This window comes from Cynocephalus volans, chromosome 1 (assembly GCF_027409185.1).
Source record: "Cynocephalus volans isolate mCynVol1 chromosome 1, mCynVol1.pri, whole genome shotgun sequence".
Classification (NCBI taxonomy): Eukaryota; Metazoa; Chordata; class Mammalia; order Dermoptera; family Cynocephalidae; genus Cynocephalus; species Cynocephalus volans.
The window spans coordinates 294386878-294413614 of record NC_084460.1 but is presented as its reverse complement, the minus strand read 5'-3'; the positions used below and the strand labels follow the sequence as shown (position 1 = coordinate 294413614).

Sequence of the window (26737 nt, the reverse complement as noted above, 5' to 3'; positions counted from 1 at the left end):
CTGCTCTGCCAAGCTGTCCTGCGAGCACACCTGTCTCCCCAAGGGCTTGTATAGAGAAGCAGGGCTGAACAATGCCCCAGCAGGGCAAGTACCACCCAGTGGGGCCAGAGGAAGGCCTGGGCCTGGAAAGGAAGCAATGCCAGCCCTGTACTCCTGGAGCCTCCTTTGTGGGGACTGCTTTGGGCTCACGCATGGTCCTCATTAAGGTAGGGTGGCAGCTTGGGCAGCTGACCATGAGGGCAGGCCCTTCTACCAGGCAGGGAACCGAGCATGTGGAATGAGAAGCTTCCACATTGCTGTCTGGGTTGCAGTAACAGCCTTTTAAGTGACCACTTTGCCTTTCATCTCCAATCTGTCCTGGTGCCCATCACTTCGGGCAGAAAACTCTTGCATGCAAGCATCTTACCAACCACTGAGTCTCCTGAGACAAGGTTTGAATCCGGACTCCAGTCCATTCTTGTGGTGGGACCCTGGAGGAATCACAGACCTCTCTTGATCTTCCTCCTCATCAAATATAAGGCAGGGGCGGCAACAGCACCTGACCGCAGGGCCATCGTGAAGGCAGGTGGAACTAACAGGTGAGGCCAGGGCTGACCCTGTACTGGACACCTCAAAGGTCTGCACGACAGTGGCTGTGCTGTCCTCTGTCCCCTCCTGTCACCCAAATGGCCTTCCTGGGGTCTTCCCAACATGCCCTATGACGCTCACCCCTGCGTTCCGTCTCCACTACCCCTTCCCAAGCCTTCCCTGAAGGCCAGGCTGAAGTCTCCCCTATTCCCCCTTGGGCACTTACTGCTATGGGGTCACCTGTGTTACAGGCTAGCACCACTGGGCTCTTCTCGTTTGGTTTTCATATTTGGATCTCGTCAACCCAAGAGATGGCCCAGTTCCTGCTGGAGAAGTGTCGGACGTGACTCCACGTCTGCTCTTGGTCAGGCCATCACCACCGAAATGCTTCAGACGCATCTATTCATTCGTCCTTCCTCTGTTCTCTCAACAAACCTTCCTGTGTCCCAGGTGCGGTTCTAGGCTTTCCTCCCCATGCAGTCTGAGCATCCTTGTGTGCAAAGAGCCCCCAGTCTGTCCTCGGTGCCCCACGGCCTCCAGCCCAGCCTCAGGCTTGGGTGAGGATGGCATGAACGCCTGCCACCCCAGGGCTGCCCCTGGGCAGCATTTCACCAGCGTGGCCGGCAGGGGGCAGCATGGGCCCACAGCAGGGCTGCAGGGAGACTCAGGCTGAGGGCGCTCCTGGGCGGGCAGGTGAGGCAGCAGAGTGTCGTGGGCTGCTCTGGCCTGGCCCCCACAGTCACCCCAGAACAAGGAACTCAGCCCCTGGGAAGGCAGAAGGGCTGAGCCAAGCTCATGCTCCAGCTCCCGCAGGGGATCTCCCGCCTCACCTCTCAAGGTCTTCAGGATGGGCAAGGACAGGTACAGGAGGGAAGGGCCAGGAGAGAGCAGGGCCCACGTTGGCAGCCCCAGGCAGTGACAACAGCCCCCAAGGTCACTGGAGACCCAGGGAGAGAAAAAGAAGTGCACTCTGTCAACCTTGAAAATCAAGCCTGGTGAAGCTTTGGACGCAGAGGCTGACCTGGAACAGATCCCTTGGTGTCTCTGGGTCTCGGTTTCCCTCTGCAGCCTCAGCCCCTCCCACCCTCCCACCTCCATGGGGTGGGAGTGAAGAGAGAAGACTGTGGAATCTGTCCAAGGCAGGTGGGTGAAATCAGGCTTCAATCCAGACAAACTCAGTGGCACCAAACAGGGAGATGGCACAGCACAGAGTTCCCTGGGTGCTTAAGCGTCACTAGGGTTCCAGGAGAGCTGCAGGGAATATTTACACGCGGCTATCCTGAGATTCCTTCCTACACCAATAGGGAGAGGCAGGAGCAGAGAGGACAGGCAAGGTGGGCCCTAGGAGCAGGCAGGCCTGGCACACTGTGGGCAGCCCAGCCCTCTGGTGATTAGAGGCAGGTCCCCAGCAGAAACTGGGAACAGGATGGCCAAGGCAGAGCCCCGCCACCAGCAGCCCAAGTTCCACTGAGTTCAGTGAGCTAGGGTTGGGTAAGGTCAGGTGGGGTGGGGTGTATGTCACTGCCCTCATCTGTGGACAGCAAAGGGACCCCTCACCACCCTCCACAGACCCCCTCCCCAGTCAATTCATTCCCTGGGCAGCCAGCATGGGGTTCCCAGCATCTTCCCTCGGCAGGACTTGGGACATGGCAGGACAAGCTTAGAACCCAGTAACCTGTGGGCAGGAAAGTTCTTGCAGTTGGTAAACCATGGCCCTGCAGGCCAAACTCCAGGGTCTCTGGGTCCCATAGTCAGTGTTTCTTCTGTAGCTAAAAGCTAGCCTCTGGCTGAGGGTGTCACTCAGCCAGGGAGCGCACCAGGCTCTGGGGAGTGTGAGGCAGCTGGGGGGCTCCTACAGCTGAGCCCTGCAGTGAGCCCCTCTCACCCTGATCTCTCCCTCTTTGGGGGGCAGAGGTGGTGCACAGGCCTGGCAGGCCAACACGATCCCATGCCCAAGCCATTCTGGGGGTCAGGAGGCACCACTGTGAGCAACTCACACCTAGGGGTGTGGGAACCCTAAGAGGGCAGTGTGAACACCAGGGCTGCTGGAGTGGTGGGAGCCCTGCATGCCACCCTGGCCTCGGCCTGGCTCCCTGAGTGGGCTCCTGCCTCCATCCTAGCCCATCTCCTCTCAGCTCCAGCATCGCATAGGCATGAGATCACTGGCCCTACTGAGGGGAGGGGGGGTCTGGAACTAGCAACTGCCTGACAACGGCTCTAAATAGGGGCTCGGCAATGGCTGCCAGCCAGGATCACCTTCCAGAACAGCCAGCCAAGCCCTCAGACATGGGGCCTTGATCCCAGGACTGGCATCTGCTGAGCATCTGGAGCCGAGCGCCACGGGGGCCCCGACTCTGGAGGTCTGGGGCTGGGCTATATAGGGCGAGAGCCTGGGCTCCTCAGCCTCCTGCACAGTATCCCACCTCCTGGTGTTCCAGGCCTCAGGGTGCCAGAGGGCAGGGGAAGGAGAGGGAGGTGAGCCTGAGGTGAGGCTCCTCATGCCAGGGAGGAGCTCGGTGAGCCCCTCTCCTGCTATGCCAGAGAGCAGGTAGGGACACAGCAATCTGCTCCCAAACAAAACTGCACACAGCAAGGTGGCTTGAGTCTAGATGGTGTTTCCCAAAATCCATTAATGTCACTTAAAGAACAAAGTATCAATACAAAAATGAGGGTACTTCAAAACGTTTGTGGAAAACTAGAATAATATGGATCTTTCCAAGAAATTTTGAAGACCTGTCATATACATGACAGGCTGGGGTTATTCTCTATCACAAACCATCCCTTTGCCTTTAACATGCTAACGTGCATCATGACTTTTCAAGAGGCCACTGCTGCCTGCAGCATTCTTGCTCTGTGACCAGTGAACCTGCTTGTGTTACTACTGAAAGGAAGATGCTTGGCACAGGCTGCCCTCGACCTGGAGAAATGAGCTACAGCGTCTGCCCCAGCCACTGGCTTGCTCCCTCCTTCTTCCTCTCATTCATCCTTGTGCCCCTGTGAGCCTCTGCAGCAGCCCAAATCCACCCTAGGGGCAGCCAGGGGCAGAGGGTCAGGCACAAGCACGTGCGGCAGGTGTGGCATGATGTCCATCCCGTTCCGAGCTCCTGCAGCCTGGGAAGTTCTACTCCCTTTCTGTGTGGGGAAGCTTCATGTGCAAACAGGAAGAGTGACCGGCCCCAAGTCGCCCACCTCCCCAAGCAGCGGTTTGTGTGCCCTCAAGGCCCTGTGGCCTAAGTGGCATCCTGGGCTCTGTGGCCACCGGAAAGCCTTTACCCTGCCCTCCAGGAGCTCCCACAGGACAGGTGTGTCCTCAAGCACAAGGTTCGTTGCAAGAGATGGCAAGCAGGATGGAAATATTTTACACGAAGGGATGAAACAGAGAGGTGTGGAGGAAAACAACAAAGCATCAGACGTGTTTGGACAATAAGAAATCAAGGGACGCTGTGTCGAAGGCAGAGAGAAGAGGGCTGTGTGGCTGGGGGCAGGGGGTTCAAGGATGGCCTGTGGGGGTCTGGGAGGCCTGGTTCTAGGAGCTAGAATTCATCTGGGGAGGTGGGGAAGGCTGGGGAACAAGGGAGGGACATTTCAAAGGAAACTTCAGGGGATGCCATGACAGACGTAGGGAGGGACCAAAAGCAGCAAGACAGGGCAGCAGAGACTGAGGCCTGAGGTGCCTGAGGGTGCCCCCTGCACAGAGGGGCAGGAAAGAGCGTGCTGTGACCATGAGGTGGCTGAGAAGTGGCTCTGGCTTGAGAGCAGGAGGAAGGTTGGGCTGTGGCTGGTGGTACCCACTGCCAATGCTGCAGAGGAAGGAGGAAGGGCTGGGAAAGGGCCACTGGATTTGGCAAGTAGGACCGAGTGGCAATGGCAGTGATCTGCAGAAGCTGATTCAGAAAACCAAGATGAAAGAGCGATGGAGGCCATCAAGTGTGGGTGACTCCCAATACAGTCACTGGAGACAGAGGCAAGGGAGTCTGGCAGAGGAGGGGCCTCTGTAATGTTTTCTGGCTGCTGTTTTGAGTGTCCCAGAGATCTCAAAGTGTCTTCAAGTCAGAGGAGCTGACGGCAAGGAGAGTCTGAGGAGGGGCAGCCAGCACTTGCAGGAGGTCAGCAGGGCCCAGGGAGTAGGCCAGTCTCCCAGGATGATGTCTGCACCTTGGCTTGCAGAGGTCCAGCTGGCCAGCACCCAGGCAGGGAGGCGGCTGGGGTCTGGGTGGAGAGGAGGGGGCTTGTTTGAGACAGCCCTGAGGAAGGGTCCTGCATGGCACCTGCGACCTTTCCTATCTGTCCATGGTCCCTGCAGGAGCAGCTGGGCCACCATCAGCCAGTGCTGCTTCCTGCCAGCATCCCGGAGGTCACTGGGCTTGTCACTGACACCCATGTTACAGTGGCTGGGAGAGGAAGGGCTTTGTCCAGAACCATAGCCAGTCAGGGACAGAGACGAGACCCCACCTTCCCAGGGTCTCTCTGCCAGTGCTGCCCTGAGGGATCAGGGCAGACACTGGGTGACCAGCAGCTCAGAATGGAAGAGACAGCTGGAGTGACCCCAGAGCACTGGCATGGTGACACCGTCTCTAGAACTGTCTTTCAAGTCCATGGATACTAGAGAGAAGAGAAAGACTGTACTCATCAGGTCAGCAAAGAGCCCAGCCACCACACAGAGGCCTAAGGATAGGGACAGCTTCCCTGGACAGACCCAGGGTATAGGCAGGCATGGTGCACACCCAAGTCTGCTCTGGTCTGGCTACAGATGATCTGGTCACTGTCCCCTCCCCAAGAACTTGGCAGCTTCAGACTGGTACAGGGAGGCCGGCACTGGCTGCAGGTCCATCCTCCCCTAGCATGGTGCTAGGGGCAGGACCTGTCCCCCCAACCAGCCTGCTCCAGTCTCAAGCTCTCCACTCATCTGCACTGGGCCTCTCAGCTCTGCCTGGCAGGAGAGGCTGGGCCTCCAAGCATGTACTGTCTCCACATCCATTTTGCCAGCTAAAGCAGATGAGAAACCCCACCCCTGCCCTTTGTGTAGATAGAACACTCAGAAAGGGGCTGCGGAAATGATCGGGAGCTGAAGCCAATGCAGGGCCAGGGTAGGGTGGCTAGGCAGAGGCCCAAATGGAAAATGCATCCATTTTCAGAGACCAAAACTAAGTGCAACAAAAGAGCATCCTCTTGTGCCCTCAGACACCAGGGCCCTTGTCACAACTCCAGGGGAGTCTCCTTGCGAATGGAAGTAGACCACTCACGGAGATTGTTTAATTAGCTCCTGGTGGAAACTACTAACTTGGAAAATTGATAAGAACTGCTCCTAGCCAGTTTTGCATCATTTCTTCTGAAGACCACATTTTCTCCACTTGGGCACCTCCTCGCTGTGGGCTTGGGAGCCTTCGGGCTCCACAGTGGCTGTGACGGCAGTTGCTGGGCCTGTCGCAGGAGCTGTGCACCCGGGCACGGCCCCTTTTCCACGGCAGAGCAGCCTGCGGGGTGGAGGCAGAGGTGCCCGTCACCATTGTAGGGACCTGCTGCTCTCCCAGCAGCCTCAAATTGAGTGTAGGGTGGTGGGAAACTGCCAGGGCCGCAGGAGCCGGGGAGTGATAGGAGCAGCTCTAACTGGAGGGCTGCTGGGGATCAACTTGCAGATGATGGCTGCCCTTCTCTCCCAGGCCAGGCCTGGTGGAGCTGGTGGCCTGGAACCTGGAAAGCAGAGGCCTGCAGAGAGGCAGCTGCAGGTGGGGTGGCCAGGGCTGGTGGGGGCACATTGGGAGGAAGTGTGGCAGACTGACTGACGGGTGCCGACCCACAGCCAGCAGTGCCCCCTCTGCAAGCCCTTGAGTGCGGGGTGTGGGGCTGTGGGCTGAGAACACGTCACAGCACAGGCCTCTCACTGACCCCTCTGCGCCTGGGCTTGCTGCAACCTGCTGAAGGCTTTGGACATTCCCATGAAACCACAGGGAAATGAATGGGGCCCAGATCACAGGCATGGAAAACCCCAGAGGAGAGGCCTCTGGAGCCAGACATAACAGCCCTGTGGGTGGGGCCAGAGCCAGCTTTCCTACTCTGGGCGGCTTCATCTACTCCAGGGCTTTTCTATAGGTTCAGCGGGCGGCCCTGCTGCAGCAAGGCACGTTTCAGCCGCTTGTTTTTCTAGCTCCAAAGGAAGTCTCCAGAGGCTAGGCGTCCAAGTCCAGGCCTCTGGCCCTGCCAGAAGGAGGCCCAGCGGCTGTGGTAGGGAGGGGGAGGGGGCTGCTGGGAGCCGAGTTGACAGCGCAGAAAGCCCTTTGTCAGCATAAAACCAGCCCAGAAGCCTGTCCCCTTCCCAAGGCTCGGGCTCTGCTCAGGGAGCACAGGGCAGGCCTGCATGCGGGCAGCGGCCTGGCCCTAAGCAGAACCAGGTGGCAGCATGTGCTGTGTGGCCTTGAGAAGCGGGAACGAGGGCTGCTGTTCCTGTATGGGGCTGACACCTAGGCCTGTCTCCAGGTCCAGCTGCTGCCCAACTGCAAACAGAACTGTGAGCAGAGCGGGCAAAGCCCCACAGTGGGCCGCTACAGTGCCCCCAACAGCTTTGCCGCCCTGCTCCAACTCCCAGCCATGGGTCCCTTTCCTGCCCCAACAGTGGGGGCTGGCTCTGTAGCCTGGTACCAAGAGCAGAGCTGGGACAGCTCAGTGGGGGCCAGGGGTTATCACTGACTTCTGGAGGAGTAGACAGTGGTTTTAAAATGAGGCTTTGGCACTAAGACATGTGAGGGAGAAGGGTGTTCTGGAATGCACAGGTTGTTTTTCTCTCTCTCATACACACAGACACTCACACACAGTCCCAGAGACAGCCAGACGTGGGCATATATATTGTGCTCATTCTGAAAGGCTGCTGGGGAGCAGGTCCCATTCGGTAGGGCCACCACCCCAGCCATGCAGCCACTCAAGGCTGCAAAGCCTGTGCCCTTTATTATCCACTCCTCACAAACCCTCGCATGGGGAAGGAGTGTCAGTCCTGATGTGCACAGAGGGAAACTGAGTCTCCGAGAGGCCATAGAAGGAAACCGCACAGCTCCCATACCAGGATGTGGAGGGCCCAGGTCTGGAGATTGCTCTTTCAGACTCTCAAGTCTGTCTTCTGTCTCCAACCTGTGGCAGGGAGGGGCTGCCCAGGTAGCTGAGGCCCAGGCCTACCTGGTGCAGGCAGAGAAAAGGATCTGTGTCCAGGAGAAAAGGGGTTTCTGGAATGGATAAGACAGCAATGGGAGGTCTTAGATAAGTGGTGGCTCCTCAGCCACAGAGAAAGAATTTGGATTTCACATGCCAGTCCAGAGCAGGGGTCTCCAGGGAGGATGCTTTTGTCTCCTGTTCCTCCCAGGAACTCGGCAACCTAGGCTCCAACAAGCCCCAACGGGCTGCAGCTCATTTGTGTGAGATGACCTGCATTCCAGTGCAGAGAGCTCCTCCACCTCAATTTGAGGGGTGCAGTAAGGGATCTGAGCATCCCTTCTGAAAAGCATTGAGCCTCTGTCCAGGGAACACATGGGATCAGGGACCACAGATGTTGTGGGAGCTGTGGGAGTGGACTGCCCAGGGCGGCAGGGCCAATGGAGGCTCTAAACCCTGGGGCAGGCCCTATCCTGGGAAATGCCCTTGGGCTGCTGGAGTCATTAGGAGGTCCTAGTGAGGTTCAGTTCATCTGTATTGGCTCCCAGCCCAAGTCATAGCCTCGTGTCCTGTCTGCACCTGATCCCAGGCCCTGCGGAAGACAGGAACAGGTGGCAGGAGCAGGTAGAAAGTGCATGAGCATGGGGATGCAGTCGGGGCTGTTTGAGCTGTCTCGCCACCTTGGAAACTGGCCAGGCCACTGCTGACAGAGACCTAGTCTTTGAGAAGGCACCTGTGGGCTTCTCCAACACTTGAACATTCTCTGTGGCTTCCTTTGTGCTGGAGGCCATGCCCAGAGTGGGCCACATCCAGCCATTCCTGCAGAGGCAGTACCAGTCTCCTGGAAACAACACATTTCATGGAAGCTTTTGGAAAATCATCAGTCCTTCTCCACCTAGACCCAAGGCAGAGCTGAGGGTCGTGCTGGAGCCAGCGCCATGAGCTCTTCTTCCCGGAGGCCATCAGAAGAAGCAAGGGCGTTGGTCTGAGGTCCTCCTGTGCTCCCTGCTCCGCAGCCCTCTGCTCGGAGCCTGCCCAGACAGGGGCAGGAAACACGTCGTCAGTATGTTCTGGATGATGCCTGTGCTGCCCCAGCTCATGCAGACCCTCCTCTCTCCCATGGGCTCTCGGCGCGGGCTCTCCACTCACCTGCACCTGTGATTCAGTCCTTGCCCTGGGTCACCCCTCCTGCCCCACCCCACTTGCTTGTGACCACTCACTCCCGTCCACAATAACCTCTCCGGCTGGTCCACACAGCGCTATGTACCTTCATTCCCAGCTCCTAGACCAGTGTCTGGCACAGAGCAGCTGTCACTAAGTATTTGTTTTTTCTGCAATTTTGCTCGGTCTGTGCGACACCAAGACCTCATATATCTCCAGCACCTTATGTGATGCCACAGACGATGGCCCCGTGCCCTTCGGTACAACTGAGGGTGAGGAGGGGGAGAAGTGAGGAGACAGGTCTGAGGGCAGCCCAAGTCCACCTTGCTGGCCTCACTCTGGAGGCTGGGAAGGGGCCTTCTGGGGTCTCTGGGCAGGCCTGATGCCAGGGACTTTGCCAATTCCAGCCTCCCCACCTCTCACAATGGTCACAATTCTCATTACTCACAGGAGCAAAGGGGGCCCAGAGAGGTTGCACGACTGCCTTAAGCCCACAAGCTGTCCGCTGCGTTGTCCTCAGAGGATCCTGTGTCACTCAGTGGGAGCCCCTGAGGACGCGCAGGAGGGGGCAGCAGTGTTTCTTACCAGCCCCCACCCTGGGTCCAGTGACAGTGGGGACTCCATACAGGGCCTGCCCCTCAGGCCACGCTGGTCCCCGGGGGGCGGGCACCCGTGGTGGTCTGCACACATCACTGCATCCTTCCTGTTCCTGCTGTCAAGGGTGCCTCCTCTCCTCAGCCAGGGCTGTGGATGCCACAGAGTCCAGGATCACTGGTCTCCACCTGGCTCTCTACCTGCCCTGAAACCTGTGACGGTCAGAGCTTGTCCCCAGGGCTGAGCTTCGCCCCACAGGGCAGGCAAACACGCAAGACAACCTTTGGACCTGGCTGGGCTGGGACACAGTGGCCACCATGGAAGCCTCATTGTCAGGCCCTGTGCTGCCTCTGCCCCTCCTTGCTGCTTGGATAGATGCAGAGAACAGACACAGGCCTCAGCCCCAGCCACCACCTCCCTGTGTCAGGATGCTTTCCTGGTCAGATTTCGGGGCTCTGGCCTCTTTGACGTATCAGGGTCCCTTGTGGGTTGAGCACAGAGCTGAGCATGTTTGTTGCTCTTGCTCTAGTTTGCCCTGTCACAAGGCTGGGCACAAGGTGCTGCCTGTCTCATTCACGGCCTCTCCTGTGCTGCTACTACTCGCACTGCGCCTGTGGACATGTGCGGAGCTGCTGGGTAAAAGCGAAGGGCAGAGCTGGCTAGGGGGCCACGGCAGCATGATGGGGAACGCCCCATGACACTCAGCCTGGTCCAAAAGCCTGCTTTAGGAGCTGTGGGGACCCCTCGGAAAGCCTCACACAAACCTCTTTCTAGTGTGTTCCAAGGAGAAACCTTAAAAAGTCTTGTAGGTCAGTCCCTTGCCCAGCCCTGACTGTGGGGCAGGGCCCTTAGCAGTGTGGTGCTCTGTGGGGAGATGGCGGGCACACCACAGGCTGTGGCGCCCCTGTCCTCTGCACAATCTCACTGGCCTGCGCTGGCCCTGGCCTCACTCCCCCACCAGCCGTGAGGAAAATGGCACCTCTGTTCCCCACACCTGTTTTGAGGCCCTCTCGAGAGAGACAGGCACCCAGACCCTCTAGGCTCCCCATGGGGTTTCCAGACTGCCCCCTGTGCTCACCATGCCCAAGCCTACTCTTATTCAGCTCACAGCTGAGTTTTTCAAGTTTCAGTTCAGGCATCTCCCTTCCTGGGTCCATGGTCCTGTGGGCTGATTCAGGCCCAGAACTCATCCTGCATCTCGAGTGTCTCTCTCAAGGCCAGTTTTCCTCTGCAGACCACAGGCCTTGGGCGGGGGGTGGAGGTGGGGCTGACGACATAGGGCCTTGCCCATCTCTGTATTCCAGAGCCCAGGAGCACATACAGGTGCTAATGAAATGTTTGGGGAACAAAGAGTCATGTCAGAGACACACTTTGCTTGGTGCTCCACAGAAAATGTTGAGTGAAAAAGAAGACATATTTGGGGGGGGTAGGAGGTTGGAAGCAGATCTCCCAGGAAGAAGGGACTAGGAGTAGCAGTGCCAGTCCCTACAGCTTCCCTTTGGCTTATCCCTGCTGGATGACAGGACGTGAATCTGTCAACCAGAACTGAGGGCAGCTGCTTGCCTAACGGGACACACTGACTTTGCCCTGATTATATTCTTACTTACCTGCAGATAGCTATCACTTAAATCCAACACAGGGTAACAGTGTGCCTGGGACCCATTTGTTGGTTACCTGATGAATGAACACTCATGTCTAAGGACAGCCTGCCTCACTATAAACTCAAAACCCAGCATTAAAAAAAAAAATCTATCTCAGTTGTTTCCATTGAACTAACACTTGTCTTATCACCCACTGGGATGTGGTATGTTGAGTCTGGCAGAGCTCTTCATTAGTTATGTGACTTGTAAAATATTGATACATAGTTTTATGAACTCGGTTTCTGGCTGCTGCTTTCACCAGGATGTGCTTATGGGCAGCGTGCAGCTCGGGGCCATGTCCACCACGTGCCAGTCGCACACAGACTTGGACTTGCTGCTCCTTACTCTATGCCATCTGTCCAGGAATGGCCCGGCCTGCCATGTGGGAGTCGGCAACACTTACCCAGAGGCCCACCCACCCATGTTCTATATCTGAGAATGCTCCTGGAGTTAGGGGGAGAGGAAGCAGGGGGTGGGGTGGGGAGAGCCATTCTCCCTCTGTCCATGATCCTTGTGGGGTCCCTCTCACTCCCACAGAGCCCGACAAGATAGAACATGGAGCTCTGATGAGGCAGCTCTCAACTCTGCTCAGCTTGCCAGGGCCTGGCCGGGCTCTTCTTTCCTGGCTTCTGTCCCATGACCCCACCCTGCCACCTTCTCACAGAGCACCTGCCTCCCCTTGGGTGGGCTCACCAGGCCTTCCCACCTGCAGGATGCCCCACACAGGTGCCCCAGCCAGGAGAAGTGGAGAGACAGAAAACACACAGACCCGTGCTGCACTGGCTTTCCCACATGGGAGGGCATGTCACCGAGAGCTTGTTCCCCACGTCCTTTGCTCACCTCCATCATGGCCTCTGTCACCCCCCTTGTGAGTGCTGTTTTACACACCTGTCTTCCTCAGTGGGCTGTGGGCTTCAGTGGGGAGGGACTGGGCCTTTCTCATCTACATGCTCAGTACAGTACCTGGTACTAGTAGGGGTCTAACAAAGTTTGCTGGACAAGCAAAGGAATGATGTTTACCTCTGGGCTAGAAAACACCGGCAACTGGCCCTCCAATCCACGAGGCACACGGGTAATTTCCTTGCACTCTGAGGAATTTCCTAGGGTCACCTTCTAAATTTGGCAGTGGGAAAGGACTCATCTGGCATGTAACACAACTCTGAATTCAAGGGCTTCCTGAAGACTCCTGCAGTTGCAATGGTTCAAGCCCAGCTTTATCAGGGGACTAGCACTGGCCTTAGGCCTCCACGGAGGCCTGGCTTGGCCTGAATAGGAAGAATGTACAAGAGGGGCAGGGGGTTGTCCCTTGTCGATCAACGGCTTCACTTTATTTCAGAACCCAGTGGGCTGCAGCCCACTAGTATTCTAGTATTCTCATCATGTTAAAGTCACCAGGGAGAGGTAGAGAGTTGTCAGCCACACACTGCCTGGGTAATCTTAGGCAGCCTACTTAACCTCTTTAACCTCTACTATCTTCCTCACAAGATTATTGTAGTGAGGATTAAATGAGATAAACTGTAAAGATCTTACCTCAGGGCCTGGCACATTGTTAAATATTCCATAAGTACTATTAGTATTATTATGAAAGCCCTCTGCACTTAATTAAGGTGACAAGAGTCTGGCGTTATTAAAAAACAGAAGACTGTTAGGAACACAGACCAGGAGGGGGAACAGCAAATACTGCGTGCTTTCAGGAGACGTTCACTCGGCATCTGCTGAGTACCACTGTGTTCCCGACACTGTGCTGGGGGCTGGGAGAGATACTGTCCTTGATCTTGGGCACAGGGAATCAGATCCACACATACTCAGTCCCCCTCACCTCCTTTCAGAATTTTATTAGCATCACAAACTGGCTCTTTCCTCAGCACCTACTGGCTGTGCACCTGCAGTGGATTCTTAGCACTTTTTGGGCAACAGATCCCTCAGAGGACCTGAGAAAAGCCTTTTTATGTGCATTCTCTGCCCTCTACCCACAAAAATATTTATATTCCATTGCAAAGAGTTCACAGACTGTCCATGGGTCACAAAGCCAAAGGTAAGAACCTGCCTTGCAGGGCACACAGCAAGGTACTGGCGGTTCTGACGAGACTGATAGTTATATTAACAACAGAGTTAAGTTTGATGACACTAATGGCTAGAAAATACACTGGGAAAAACACCTAAAGGAATAAAAAGTTCTTTCCACTTCAATAACAGAACACTGAAGAATCAGAATGATGGTTTCCTAGAACATTTATTACATAAAATATGGTGACCAGCTAACTGCTCTTTTATCTGCACTGAAGGCTAATAAGAGGAAATAGATTTAGACTAAACAGGAGTGCTATTAGGACTAAGGGAGAACTTCCTAATGTGAAAAGTACACTATAGAATTCAGTCAATTCAATAAGCACATCTGTCTTATCTGAACTCAACCACCTGCAATTTTACATATTGGAAACATGGTGCAGAACCAGGAAATCAGCAGCAAACAAGGCCTGTGAACAGCCACCACAGGTGCCAGAGGCGGTCATGAAACGTGACTCCCAGGGGAGTCCCTGTTCTGGTCCTCACTCAGAGCCTCTCCTCACACTGAATGAAAATTCTCACAACTCGCCTCGGCTTCCTAACAGATATTCCACATTGCCCACAAGGCCATGTGCTCACAGCCAGGCTGGGGAGGGGGCTCCAGGTGTCTTCTGGACAGTGATGGAGATGTGACAACTAGCCCTACTGTAGATGTGGAGACAGAAACCCTGGGCAGGTCCTCAGGAAGGTCGAGTGAAAACACACGGCACTGTGAGGACATTCAGTGTGGAGGCAAATGGCACCACAGAGCACAGTGGACCCCAAGGAAAACATATATCACAACATAAACATTTTGAATAATCATAAATTATTTTTAAAAGGCTGTGTTAGGTCCATTTGACACCACTAATGTAAGGAGCATAACTTTAAGAAAAAAAGTTGTGGCACTTGGAAGAAGAAACTGTCTTCTAGGTGGCAACACAGTTCCACAGAACTCCTTCCTTGTTACTCTAAATGGCTCAAGCAGTCACATATGTATATGATGACCTCACTGGCTTGCACCATGCTGGATCCTGACAAGCAGATGCCCAGGAAGTCGAGCGGTAGGGAGCAGTGGCATGGTCAGGGCTTCCGGGCACCCAGATGGCGGTGCCACAGCTCTCAGAGAAGGGGGACACTGAAGGCAGAGCAGAGCGACTCTGCCCAGAGGCCTGATTTCAGGACCTGAGTGCTCTAGATAGGCTTCAGTTCCAGGGTGATGACGGTAGAGCCCCTAACCCCAGATGAACCATGTTCTCTACCCACCCATCACAGTCCACTCTCACATCTGGTACCTACTCCCCACTGGGCTGGGCTTCACTTCTCTTCTAGCCTGGAGCCTGCCTGGCAGATCCTTGGGGCAGGCAGAGTCACATAGGGTCATCCTGAGAGTAGCTCAAAGTTAGCAGAATGTTATATGTTCTGCATCTTGACCAGGCCTTGCTGTGGTGGGTTTTCAGAGCAGCTGTGTAAGTCGGCCACTTCCTCTCATTTAACTCAATGGGCATGAGCGGAGCACTTGCTCTGAGTCACTCTGTGAGACTTTTTTCCCAGCTGGGTGCCCACCATTGAAGAAGCACCCTCAGAATAGAGAGTAAACGTGTTCAATTCTTCTTCAATAAATAAAGCAGTTCTAAGTGATTTATGTCTATTGAGAGCCTTTGTCTGTCATCAAGCACATCAACTCTTCCAGGCTCTGGAGGCTTCCTGCATAACCACCAAGAAAAAGCCACAATGCCCCAGAGAACTGGGGAGTGGTAGTGATGATAGATCAGAAACACTTCCCCACAGAGAGCGCAGCCAAAAACTGAGGAAGCCAAGCACGTTCTGGTCACCTGCCAGGCAGCTGCAGGAGGCAACAGCCACGGGCACCTTTCTTTTGGCTTGGACCCAACTCGCAATTCTGTGGTCTGTATCCTGTATCAGCTAACCTCCTTGAGAGTATCTCAGGCCTCTGTGGCCTGGGCTCTAGGCTTCCAGGTACGCAAGAGAGGGTGTTTCTGGCAGAGGCATTTGCTGCTTTAAGTATCTGAACATTCCCTAGGGTCTGGTGCTGCACATCAGTATGGAGGGGGCTGGAGGCACACGCCCAATTGCCAGGAACTGAGTGGCCCTGTTTATCAAACAGGGGACTGGCCTGAATATCAGAGCCTGTCCTAAAACTCCTTGATATCTTAGAAAGGGGCAAGCCTCCCTGGATTTAAAAATTGCTTGGCTGAGCCAACAGCTTTAAGGGACCAGAGAGCAGTTTCCTGCCCCCTGTCTCTCCCCCCACCCCGGGGGGTACAAATCTATGGATGAACAAACACCCAGAGAGAGAAAGAGACATGGGCCATGCCGGGAAATTTGAAAAAGGAATGGATGTGGCAGGTACAAATATAGAGAAAACAAAAATGCTAATTCTCACCACCTTCTGTCACTGGTAAGAGCATGTTACCAGCTATTAAGCACCTGGGAGGAAGGAAAAAAACAAACTGAAGTGCTCCAAGTCACACAGGATTGCTGCAGCCCCAGGTGGCTCCCCAGAATGGAAAGAACTGTAGTCCATCACAAAAAGATGAGTAAAGGGAGTGGCAAAGTTATAGAAAAGAAATCTGTCTCAAGAAAGGACAAAAGTTATTTGGTTCATGTAACCAATCCTGTGTTAAATCAACCAAGAGAACATTTACTTTTTTAATAAGGTCTTTGAAAGTTTTGAAGAATTTTGTTTTGAGAGTTCCTCGTGTCTCAGACTTTTCCAACTTGTGGGGAAATCTCTTGGGTCATCCCTGGGCAGTTATTTGTGCTGTAAAAGGAGGGGTGTGAGAATAACAAGGGACATTTGCAGGCTCAGGGAGCTCTTTCCAGCTTCAGCACCCTGTGGCCTTCGGGGCCTGTTTGGTTTGTGTCTCTACCCTCTCTGTACTCTTCATTCCTCTCTTTGAATCTCAGCAGAGAAAGATTCTGTGTATCTGTATAGAACTCATAACCTTTGAACTGGGACAGCTGAGACTATAAAGGGCTTAAAAATACACGGTTCTACCCTGCAACCTGAGCAGCCTGACCAGAAGGAAAGCCCTCCATCCCTACCTCTTAGCACCAGACAACAGGAGACAGAATGGCAGCAGAGGCTAGGGAAGGCCCTGTACCTGGGTTTGGTGGTGGCTTAGCACTTCAGTGTTGCAGGCAGGCACAAGGGCTTCTTTCAGTTTGAGACCCTTAGCTGCCTGAGTTTGCTTCCTTTGTAACGGAAATCAGAGAAAGGCGGGATGGGGTACACGACAGAGATATAAGGAGATTTGGGGGAAAGGCTACTGGGGAAAGAAAAGGATGCTAAATAAACCTCTGAGGTAGTTTAGCAATTCTTCTCTTGGACATCTATGACAAAAGTGTTATTTCTAAAAGGGAACCAGAGAACAGAAAGAATAACCTGGGCTTTGGAGTCTGACAGATTTGTTTGAATACCTGTTCAACTGTACAGCCATGATATCCTTCTGTAAAATAGATAAAGTAAAACCTCCCTAACTCCTAACCCATAAACCACCACTGCCATGTTTCAAACTTAAAAGTATTCCCAAATTGAAAACTCATCTTGGGGAAAAATCAAATCAAACACATACTAAAGGAAATATCAGTAAAAGCTTTCATAATCTAAAAGTGAGTTTGTAGCAAAAACCCTTCTCTCTGAGATCAGGAATAAGACATGGATGTGTACTATCTTTACTTCCACTAAACACTGTACAGTGCAATAAAGCAAGAAAAAAGAAATACATGGTATGAGAATTAGAAGGAAAAAGTAAAACTGTAATTATTTGCAAATGACATAACTGGGTATATAGAAAACCAAAAAGCATCTACAAATAAATTATTTGAATTTAATAAATAAATTTAGCAAGGTCATTGTGTCAATAAAAATAAATTGTATTTCCTTATATCAGTAACAAAGAGAAAACAAAATTTATGAATACCATTTAAAATAGTATCTCAAATCAAAAACCTAGGAGTAAATCTAATGAAAGATGACCAAGACCTCTATACAAAAAATTATAAAATATTACTGAGAAAGATTAAAAATCTAAATAGAGAGGCATATACCATGTTTGTAGAGTAGAAGACTCAATACTGTAAAAATGACAAATTTTTCCACATTGATTTGCAGATTCAAAGCAATTTCATTATATATCCTATAAAGTTTGTGTGCAAGTATGTGGCAACTGACAATCTGATTCTAAAATTTATATGAAAATAGAAAGGGCCGAGGATAGCTTAGGTGCTCTCTACAGAACAAGAGCAAGTTGGAAACTCTAGCTCTACTGGATATCAAGACTTTTTAAAATAAAGGTAAAAAAGATGAGACAGTGTGGTACTGGCACAAGAGTAGACAAACAGGTCAGCAGGATGGAGGAATAGATAGTCTCAGGCACCACTCTTTCCCACAACTGACTGATTTACAACTACTAAAAAGCAAAGACTGCCAACCTGGGACCACTGGAGCTTGGGGGAAGAGAAGGAGAGATCCACAGAATTTGTGAAGGCAAGAGAAGCAGTGGTGAGAGAAAGAAGGGACTGCTCTGTTAGTGTAGAGCCCTGGCCACCTCAGGGGCAGGAGGAAGTTATAGCATATGGAGCAAGAACCAAAAAAAGCTGCAGATGTGTCCCTTTGTGTGTACTTGCTTGGAGACTGCAGGAGAGAAGAGGGCCTCAGAGCATACCACACCAGTCCCCAAGCCAGTGAGACCACTAATAGTGTTCCCGTGGACTGACAAAGGATTGAGGGGTCACACTGGACTGAAGGAAAAAAATCACCCAGAGTCTGGTGAGTCGTTGTGAGGGACCAGCACACGGCCCACCCCATGGGAAGCGTTTGGAGTGTCAGAGGAGGCTGGCCTGCCAAAGGAACATTGGGGTGCAGTGTGGGCAGCTGATCTGCCTTCTGGTCTGCATAGCTCCACTCAGTGGAGACTGGTCAGGGAGAAAGAACTGCAGGGGGCACAGTTTGCTGGAAAGACTCAGTCCCAGGCTAGAGCCTCCACACAGCCCAGGTGTATCTGACCTCAGAAGATGCAGAAGTGATTAAAAAGCCAACCATTAAAGCCTGAGCCACACAAAATCCTTCCCCAGAGAATCAGCAGCAAAGCAGCAGTTTAGCTCATCCACAGGGCTCAAGTGCTGGTCCCCACAGAGAGTTTCCCCAATTTTGGAATTAATCAAATGACAACAAATTAGTTCCAGTGCAAAGTTTAAGTGGTGATGGTAGCTAAAATTCCAACATTTAAATTGAAAAAAAAAAAAACCCCAAACCAAAAAACAACAGACAAAGCTCTGATATTAACCAGTAAAGGTCAAACAACACCAAGGAACACCTATAAAACCTACAAGAGGTAGCAGTCTCCTCAAATGCCCAGGCATCAACATAAAGACTCAAAGATTGAGAAAGAACAGAGAAATATGACACCATGAAAGGAAACAGACCAAGCACCAGCAATGGACCCTGATGAGCAGCGGATTTATGAAATGTCTCATGGAGAATTCAGAATAACTCTCTTAAGTATGTTCAGGGAGTCACAAGAAAATACAGATAGAAAATTAAATGATATCTGGAAAACAATCCAGGAGCAGAATGAGAAACTTAACAATGGAATTGAATCAATGGAAAAACACAAACAGAAATTTCAGAAATAAAGAACACATGATCTGAACTGAAAAACTCAGTAGAAATCTCAAACAGAAGACTTAAACTGAGGAAAGGATCAGTGAGCCTGAAGACAAAACATATAAAATCATCAAATTAGAGGAGCAAAAAGAGAAAAGAATAAGAAAAAATGAAACAGAAATACAGCAAATATGGGACTCCCTCAAGCAAAATAACTTCCACATAATTGACATACCTGGAGGAGAAGAAAAAGCAAGAGATATTGAAAGCATATTCAAGGAAATAGTAGCTGAAAATTTCCCAAGTATGGAGAACGATGACAGTACCCAGGTACAGGAAGCTCAGAGGTTGCCAATCAAATTCAATCCAAGGAAGAATATCCCAAGGCATATCATAATCAGATTATCAAAAGTTGAAGACAAAGAAATGATGCTTAAAGAAGCAAGAGAAAAGAAACACATAACATTCAATGTAGTCCCAATACGTCTCTGAGAGGATTTCTCAGTAGAAACCCTACAAGGCCAGAAGAGAATGGGAATATACATTCAGAGTGCTGAAGAAAAAAGACTGTCAAGAATTCTGTATCCAGCAAAACTAACCTTCAAATAGGAAGGAGAAATAAAGTTTTTCCTAGACAAACAAAAGCTAAGGGAATTCACCAACACTAGACCTGCATTATAAGAAATGCTAAAGGGATTCTTCAGTATGAAAGACAGCAACACTAAGGAGTAGCATTTGAAGGTACATAGCTAATTAGTAAAGTACGTTCACAGACAACCTCAGAATACTCCAATATAAGAGGGGTGAGTAAATCGCTTACATTCTTAGTATGAAGACAAAAGGACAAACCTAGCAAGGCAACAACAAATATAACAACTGTATATGAGATAGGCAGTATTAAAAGATATAACTTGTAACAACAAAATGTCAAAAAGGGGGCAGAAATGATGCCAAAGTGGAGAGTTGGCTTTAGTTTTTTCTTTTTTTCTTAGATATCAAACATGAGTGTTATTAGTTTTAAATAATCTATTGTAACTATAACATGTTTTTTATAAGCCTTATGGTAACCATAACACAAAAACTTATGAGACACACCAAAATAGCAAGAAATAAAAAAAAACCCTTCTAGAGAAAACTACTCAATCACAAAGGAAGACAGTAAGATCAGAAAAAAGAAAATAGAAGAAAAAAAAAAAAAAAGGACCAACAAAACAACCAGAAAAAAGTAACAAAATGGCAGTAATAAGTCCCTGTATATCAATAGTAACTCTAAATGTAAATGGATTAGATGCCCCAATTAAAAGACACAGAGTGGCTCAATGGATTATAAAACAAGAACTAATAATATGCCGCCTACAAGAAATTCACTTCACCTATAAAGACACACACACCATCTGAAAGTGAAGGGATGGAAAAAGATACTCCATAAAAGATAAAATAAACTTCAAGCCAAGAAAAGTGAAAAAAAGATAAAGAAGGTCATTATATAATGATAAAGGGATCAATTCAACAAGAGGCTATAACAATTCCAAATATATACACACCCAACTGTGGCACACAGAGTTATATAAAGCAATTACTATTAGACCTAATAGGAGAAATAGACTCCAACACAATAATAGCTGGAGACATTAACACACAATTTTCAGTAATGGACAGATCATCCAGATGGAAAATTAACCAAGAAACATCAGAATTAATCTCTACTCTAGGCCAATTGTACCTAATGGACATATATAGAACATTTCATCTAACAGCTTCAAAACAGACATTCTTCTCAACAGCACATGGAACATTCTTTAGAATAGACCATATGTTAGGTCACAAAACAAGCCTCAACAAATTTTTAAAAACTGAAATCATATCAACTACCTTGTCTGACCACAATGGAATAAAACTAGAAACCAACAACAAAGGGACACTAGAAACCAAACAAATACATGGAAATTAAACAACACACTCCTAAACAATGAAAAGGTCAAAGAAGAAATCAAAAAGAAAATTAAAAAATTCCTGGAGGCAAATGAAAATGAAAACAAAACATACCAGAACCGATGGGATACAGAAAAGCAGTTCTAAGAGGGAATTTTATAGCAATAAATGCCTACATCAAAAAAAGAGAAAGACTTCAAATAAACAACATAACATTACACCTCAAGGAGCTAGCAAAACAAGAACAAACCAAATCCAAAATCAGTAGGAGAGAAATAGTGAAGATCAGAACAGAAATAAATGAATTAGAGATTAAAAAAATATACAAAAAATCAATGAAACAGAATTGGTTTTTTAAAAGATAAACAAAATCAATAAACCTTTAGTTAGACTAATGAAGAAAAAAGAGAAGACTCAAAATCAGAAACGAAAAGGGAGACATTACAACTGATACCACAGAAATACAAAGGATCACAAGAGACTACTACAAACACCTACATGAGAACAAACCGGAAAACCTAGAGGAAATGGATAAATTCAGCTGTATATATACACATACAACTTGCCAAGGTTGAATCATGAAGAACTAGAAAATCTAAACAGACTAATAACAAGTAATGAGATTGAAGCAGTAATAAAAAGTCTCCTAACCAAGAAAACTCCAGGACCAGATGGCTTTATTGCCAAATTCTACCAAATATTTTAAAAAGAACTAACATCAATTCTTCTCAACTCTTCCAAAAAGTTGAAGAGGAAAGAATACTTCCAAGCTCATTCTATGACGTCAACATTAACCTCATACCAAAGTTGGAAAATGATACAACAACAAAAAAAAAACTACAGAGCAATATCCTTAATGAACACAGATGTGAAGATCCTCAAAAAAACTTAGCAAACAGAATCCAACAGCACATTAAAAAGATCATTCACCATGATCAAGTGGGATTCATCCCAAGGAAAGCAAGGATGGTTCAACATACATGAATTAATAAACGTGATACAACACATCAACGAAGGGGAAAAAAAACATATGATCATTTCAATAGATGAAGAAAAAGCATTTGATAAAAACCAACACTCCTTCGTGATAAAAATATTCAACAAAACTAGGTATAGAAGGAATGTATCTCAACACAATAAAGGCCATATATTACAAACTGACAGCTAGTATCATACTGAATGCACAAAAATAGGAGGCTTTTCCTCTAAGATCTGAAACAAGATAAGGATGCCCACTTTCCCCACTCTTATTTGACACAGTACTGGAAGTTCCAGCACAGTAAGGTAAGAGAAAGCAATAAAGGGCATCCAAATTGGAAAGGAGGAAGTCACACTATCCCCGTTTGTAGATGACATGATCATATACACAAAAAAACCTTAAAAATGCCACACAAAAAATTACTAGACCTAATAAATGAATTCAGTATAGGGGCAGGATACAAAATCAACACATAAAATAGCCTTCCTGTATGCCAATAATGAAATAGTTAAAGAAGAAATCAAGAAAGTAATCCCATTCACAATAGTTACCAAAAAAAGAGAAATATATACGAGTAAATTTAACCAAGAAGGTGAAAGACCTCTGTAATGAAAATTATAAAACATTGGTGAAATAAGCTGGAGAGGAAACAAATAAATGGAAAGATATCTCATGTTCACAGGTCAGAAGAATGAACATTATCACGATGTCCATACTACTCAAAGTAACCTACATATTCAATGCAATCCCTATCAAAATATCAGTGACATTCTTCACAGAAATAGAAAAAACAATCTTAAAATTTGTATGGAACTACAAAAGACCCCATATAGCTAAAGCAATCTTTTCTTTCTTTCTATTTTTAAAGATGACCAGTAAGGGGATCTTAACCCTTAACCTGGTGTTGTCAGCACCACACTCTCCCAAGTGAGCTAACTGGCCATCCCTATATAGGGATCTTAACCCTTGGCCTTGGTGTTATCAGCACCACACTCTCTCAAGTGAGCCATGGGCTGGCCCATAGCTAAAGCAATCTTGAGCAAAAAGAACAAAGTCGGAAGCATCACACTTCCTGATTTCAAAATATACTATAAAGCTATAGTAACCAAAACAGCATGGTACTGGAATAAAAATAGACAAATAGACCAATGGAACATAATAGAGAGTCCAGAAACAAAAGCACGCACTTACGGCCAACTGATTTTTGACAAAGCTGCCCAGAATATACAGTGCAGAAAAGAGAGTCTCTTCAAAAACTGTTGCTAAGAAAACTAGATATTCACATGCAGAAGACTGAAACTATACCCCTATCTCTCACCATACACAAAAATCAACTATTAGAAGAAAACATAGGGAAATGCTACACGAGATGGGAGGGGGCAGTGTTTTTTTTTAACAAGACCACAAAGGCACAGGCAACTAAAGCAAAAATACACAGATGGGACTACATCAAACTAAAAAGCTTCAGCAGAGCAAGCGACATTATGAACAAAGTGAAGAGACTACGTACAGAATAGGAGAAAGTGTTTGCAAACTACACATCAGACAAGGGTAATAGCCAGAATATATAAGGAACTCAAACAACTCAACAGCAAAAAATAGAACAAAAAACAAATAACCCAATTAAAAAATGGGCAAAGGACCTGAATAGACATTTCTCAAAAGAAGACATACAAATGGCCAACAAGCACATTGAAAAATGCTCAACATCACTAATCATCAGGGAAATGCAAATTAAAATATCAACACACCAAAATCAGTAGCATTTCTATTCTCCAATAGTGAACAAGCAGAAAGAGAAATCAAGAAAGCTTGCCCATTTATAATAGCCACTAAAAAAATAAAATACTTAGGAATTGACTTAACCAAGGATGTGAAAAATCTCTTTAATGAGAACTACAAACCACTGCTGAGAGTAATTAGAGAGGATAAAAGAAGATGGAAAGATATCCCATGCTCTTGGATTGGAAGAATCAACATAGTGAAAATGTCCATACTACCCAAAGTGATATACAAATTCAATGCAATCCCCATCAAAATTCCAATGACATTTTTCTCAGAAATGGAAAGAACTATCCAGACATTTATATGGAATAACAAAAGACCACGCATAGCCAAAGTAATGCTGAGCAAAAAAAATAAAGCTGTAGGCATAACACTACCTGACTTTAAACTATACTACAAAGCTATAATAACTAAAACAATATGGTACTGGCATAAAAACAGACACACTGATCAATGGAATAGAATAGAGAATCCAGAAATCAACCCACACACTTACAGCTATCTGATCTTTGACAAAGGCACCAAGCCTATACCCTGGGGAAGAGACTGCCCCTTCAGCAATGGTGCTGGGAGAACTGGATATCCATATGCAGGAGAATGAAACTAGACCCATACCTTTCACCATACACTAAAGTCAACTCAAAATGGATTAAAGAATTAAATATACACTCTGAAACAATAAAACTTCTTAAAGAAAACATAGGAGAAACACTTCAGGAAGTAGGACTGAACACAGACTTCATGAATATGACCGCAAAAGCACAGGCAACCAAAGGAAAAATAAACAAATGGGATTACATCAAACTAAAAAGCTTCTGCACAGCAAAAGAAACAATTAACAGAGTTAAAAGACAACCAACAGAGTGGGAGAAAATATTTGCAAAATATACATCTGACAAAGGATTAATATCCAGAATATACAAGGAACTCAAACAACTTTACAAGAAAAAAACAAGCAACCCAATTAAAAAATAGGCAAAAGAGCTAATAGGCATTTCTCTAAGGAAGATATACGAAGGGCCAACAGACATATGAAAAAATGCTCAACATCACTCAGCATCCGGGAAATGCAAATCAAAACTACACTGAGATACCATCTCACTCCAGTTAGGATGGCTAAAATCCAAAAGACTCTGAACGATAAATGCTGGCGAGGTTGCAGAGAAAAAGGAACTCTCATACATTGTTGGTGGGACTGCAAAATGGTGCAGCCTCTATGGAAAATGGTATGGAGGTTCCTCAAACAATTGCAGATAGATCTGCCATATGACCCAGCTATCCCACTGCTGGGAATATACCCAGAGGAATGGAAATCATCAAGTCGAAGGTATACCTGTTCCCCAATGTTCATTGCAGCACTCTTTACAATAGCCAAGAGTTGGAACCAGCTCAAATGTCCATCATCAGATGAGTGGATACGGAGTGGATACAGAAAATGTGGTATATCTACACAATGGAATACTACTCTGCTATAAAGAAGAATGAAATACTGCCATTTGCAATGACATGGATGTACCTAGAGAGAATTGTATTAAGTGACACAAGTCAGGCACAGACAGAGAAATATCACATGTTCTCACTTATTGGTGGGAGCTAAAAATAAATAAATAAATACACACACACACACACACACACACACACACACACACACACACACACAAAACCGGGGTGGGGGAAGAAGACATAACAATTGCAATTCCTTGAAGTTGATACGACAAGCGAACAGAAAGGACATTGTTGGGAGGGAGGAGGGAGAGGGAGGAGTGAGGGAGGTTTCGATAATGGGCCACAATAATCAACCACATTGTATATTGACAAAATAAAATAAAATAAAATATTTAAAAAAAAAAACCCACAATGAGATATCATCTCACCCCAGTTAGACTGGCTATTATCAACAAGACAGAAAAAAACAAATGCTGGCGAGGATATACAGAAAAGGGAACTCTCCTACATCGTTGGTGGGAATGTAAATTGATACAGCCATTGTGGAAAACAGTATGGAAGTTCCTCAGAGAACTAAAAACAGACCTGCCTTACCACCCAGCTCTCCCAGTGGATGTATACCTAAAGGAAATGAAACCAGTATATCAAAAAGACACTTGCATTCCTATGTTCATCGCAATGCTATTCACAATAGCCAAGAGATGGAACCAACCTAAATGTTCATCAATGGAAGAATGGGGAAAAAAAGACCTGTGGTATATATACATACAATGGAATAATACTCAACTATAAAAAGAAATGATACCCTATCATTTGCAGCAACATGGATAGAACTGGAAACCATCATGTTAAGTGAAGTAAGTTAGGCACAAAAAAAAAAAAAAAAAAAGTGGTTTTCACTTAAGTAGAAAGTAGAATAATGGTTACCAGAGGCTGGGAGGGGAAGGGGGTAATGAAGGTAGGAGAAGGGGTGGACTAACAAGTATAAAACTGTGTTATCTATCTTAAGTGAATCATTTTGCAGTATATGCATGTATTGAAACAACACACTGTACCCCACAAAAATAAATATAAATAAAAATGGGGGGAAAAAAAGACTGGACTTCAAAGATAGCACAACAAAAAAAGAATGCAACAGAAGAGACAAATAGATTAGTGAAATAGAACAGAGTGCAGAAACAGACCCAAGCACATCTTTGACAAAGGTGGCATAGCAGAGTTGTAGAAAAGTCTTTTCAATAAATGATGCTGGGTCAATTAGATATCTATATGGAAAACATAAAACTTGCAGTTCCATATTCAAAAATTGATTCCGACAAGGTCAAGGGTTTGGTTCTCTGTACTGCCAGCTGCCAAAATAAACAAACAAACAAATAAAAATTTGAGTAGAATCTTCTAAGATAATGTAGGAAAATATCTTCATGATTTTGATATAGGTAAAGATTCATTAAATGAGATATAGAAAGCATTTAATCATAAAGAAAAAGATGATACACTGAACTCCAATAAAATTAAGCACTTTTCTACATCAAAACACCACCAAAGTGAGCAAAAAATGCAAGCTACTGGGTGAAAGAAGGTATTTGCAACATGTATAACAAGAAAAAGGACTCATATCCAGAATAGAGAGGACTGTAAATCAAAAAGAAACAGGAAAACCCACTAGAAAAATGGCAGAAATTTGAAAAGGCATTCTACCAAATGGCCAATAAACAGATGAACTCCCATACATTGCTGGTAGAATTACATCTGATTCAGTAATTTCACTCCTAGGTATATACTCAAAGAAATGCACACATATGTGTACCAAAAGACATA

General features: G+C 47.6%; 1 protein-coding gene across 6 annotated transcripts in view; it reads right to left on the bottom strand.

The window, feature by feature from the left end:
- Nucleotides 1-26737, bottom strand: part of DIS3L2 (DIS3 like 3'-5' exoribonuclease 2) — a 401609-nt gene that overhangs the window by 7538 nt on the left and 367334 nt on the right. The window contains exon 15 of one of the 6 annotated variants that reach the window (XM_063104740.1): nucleotides 8034-8735. The exons of the other annotated variants lie outside the window; for them this stretch is intronic. Within the exon in view, the coding sequence (XP_062960810.1) occupies nucleotides 8600-8735 (136 nt within the window). The 3' untranslated portion in view covers nucleotides 8034-8599. Of the gene's footprint in view, nucleotides 1-8033; nucleotides 8736-26737 lie in introns of those variants that run through there. 6 annotated transcript variants of the gene reach the window in all.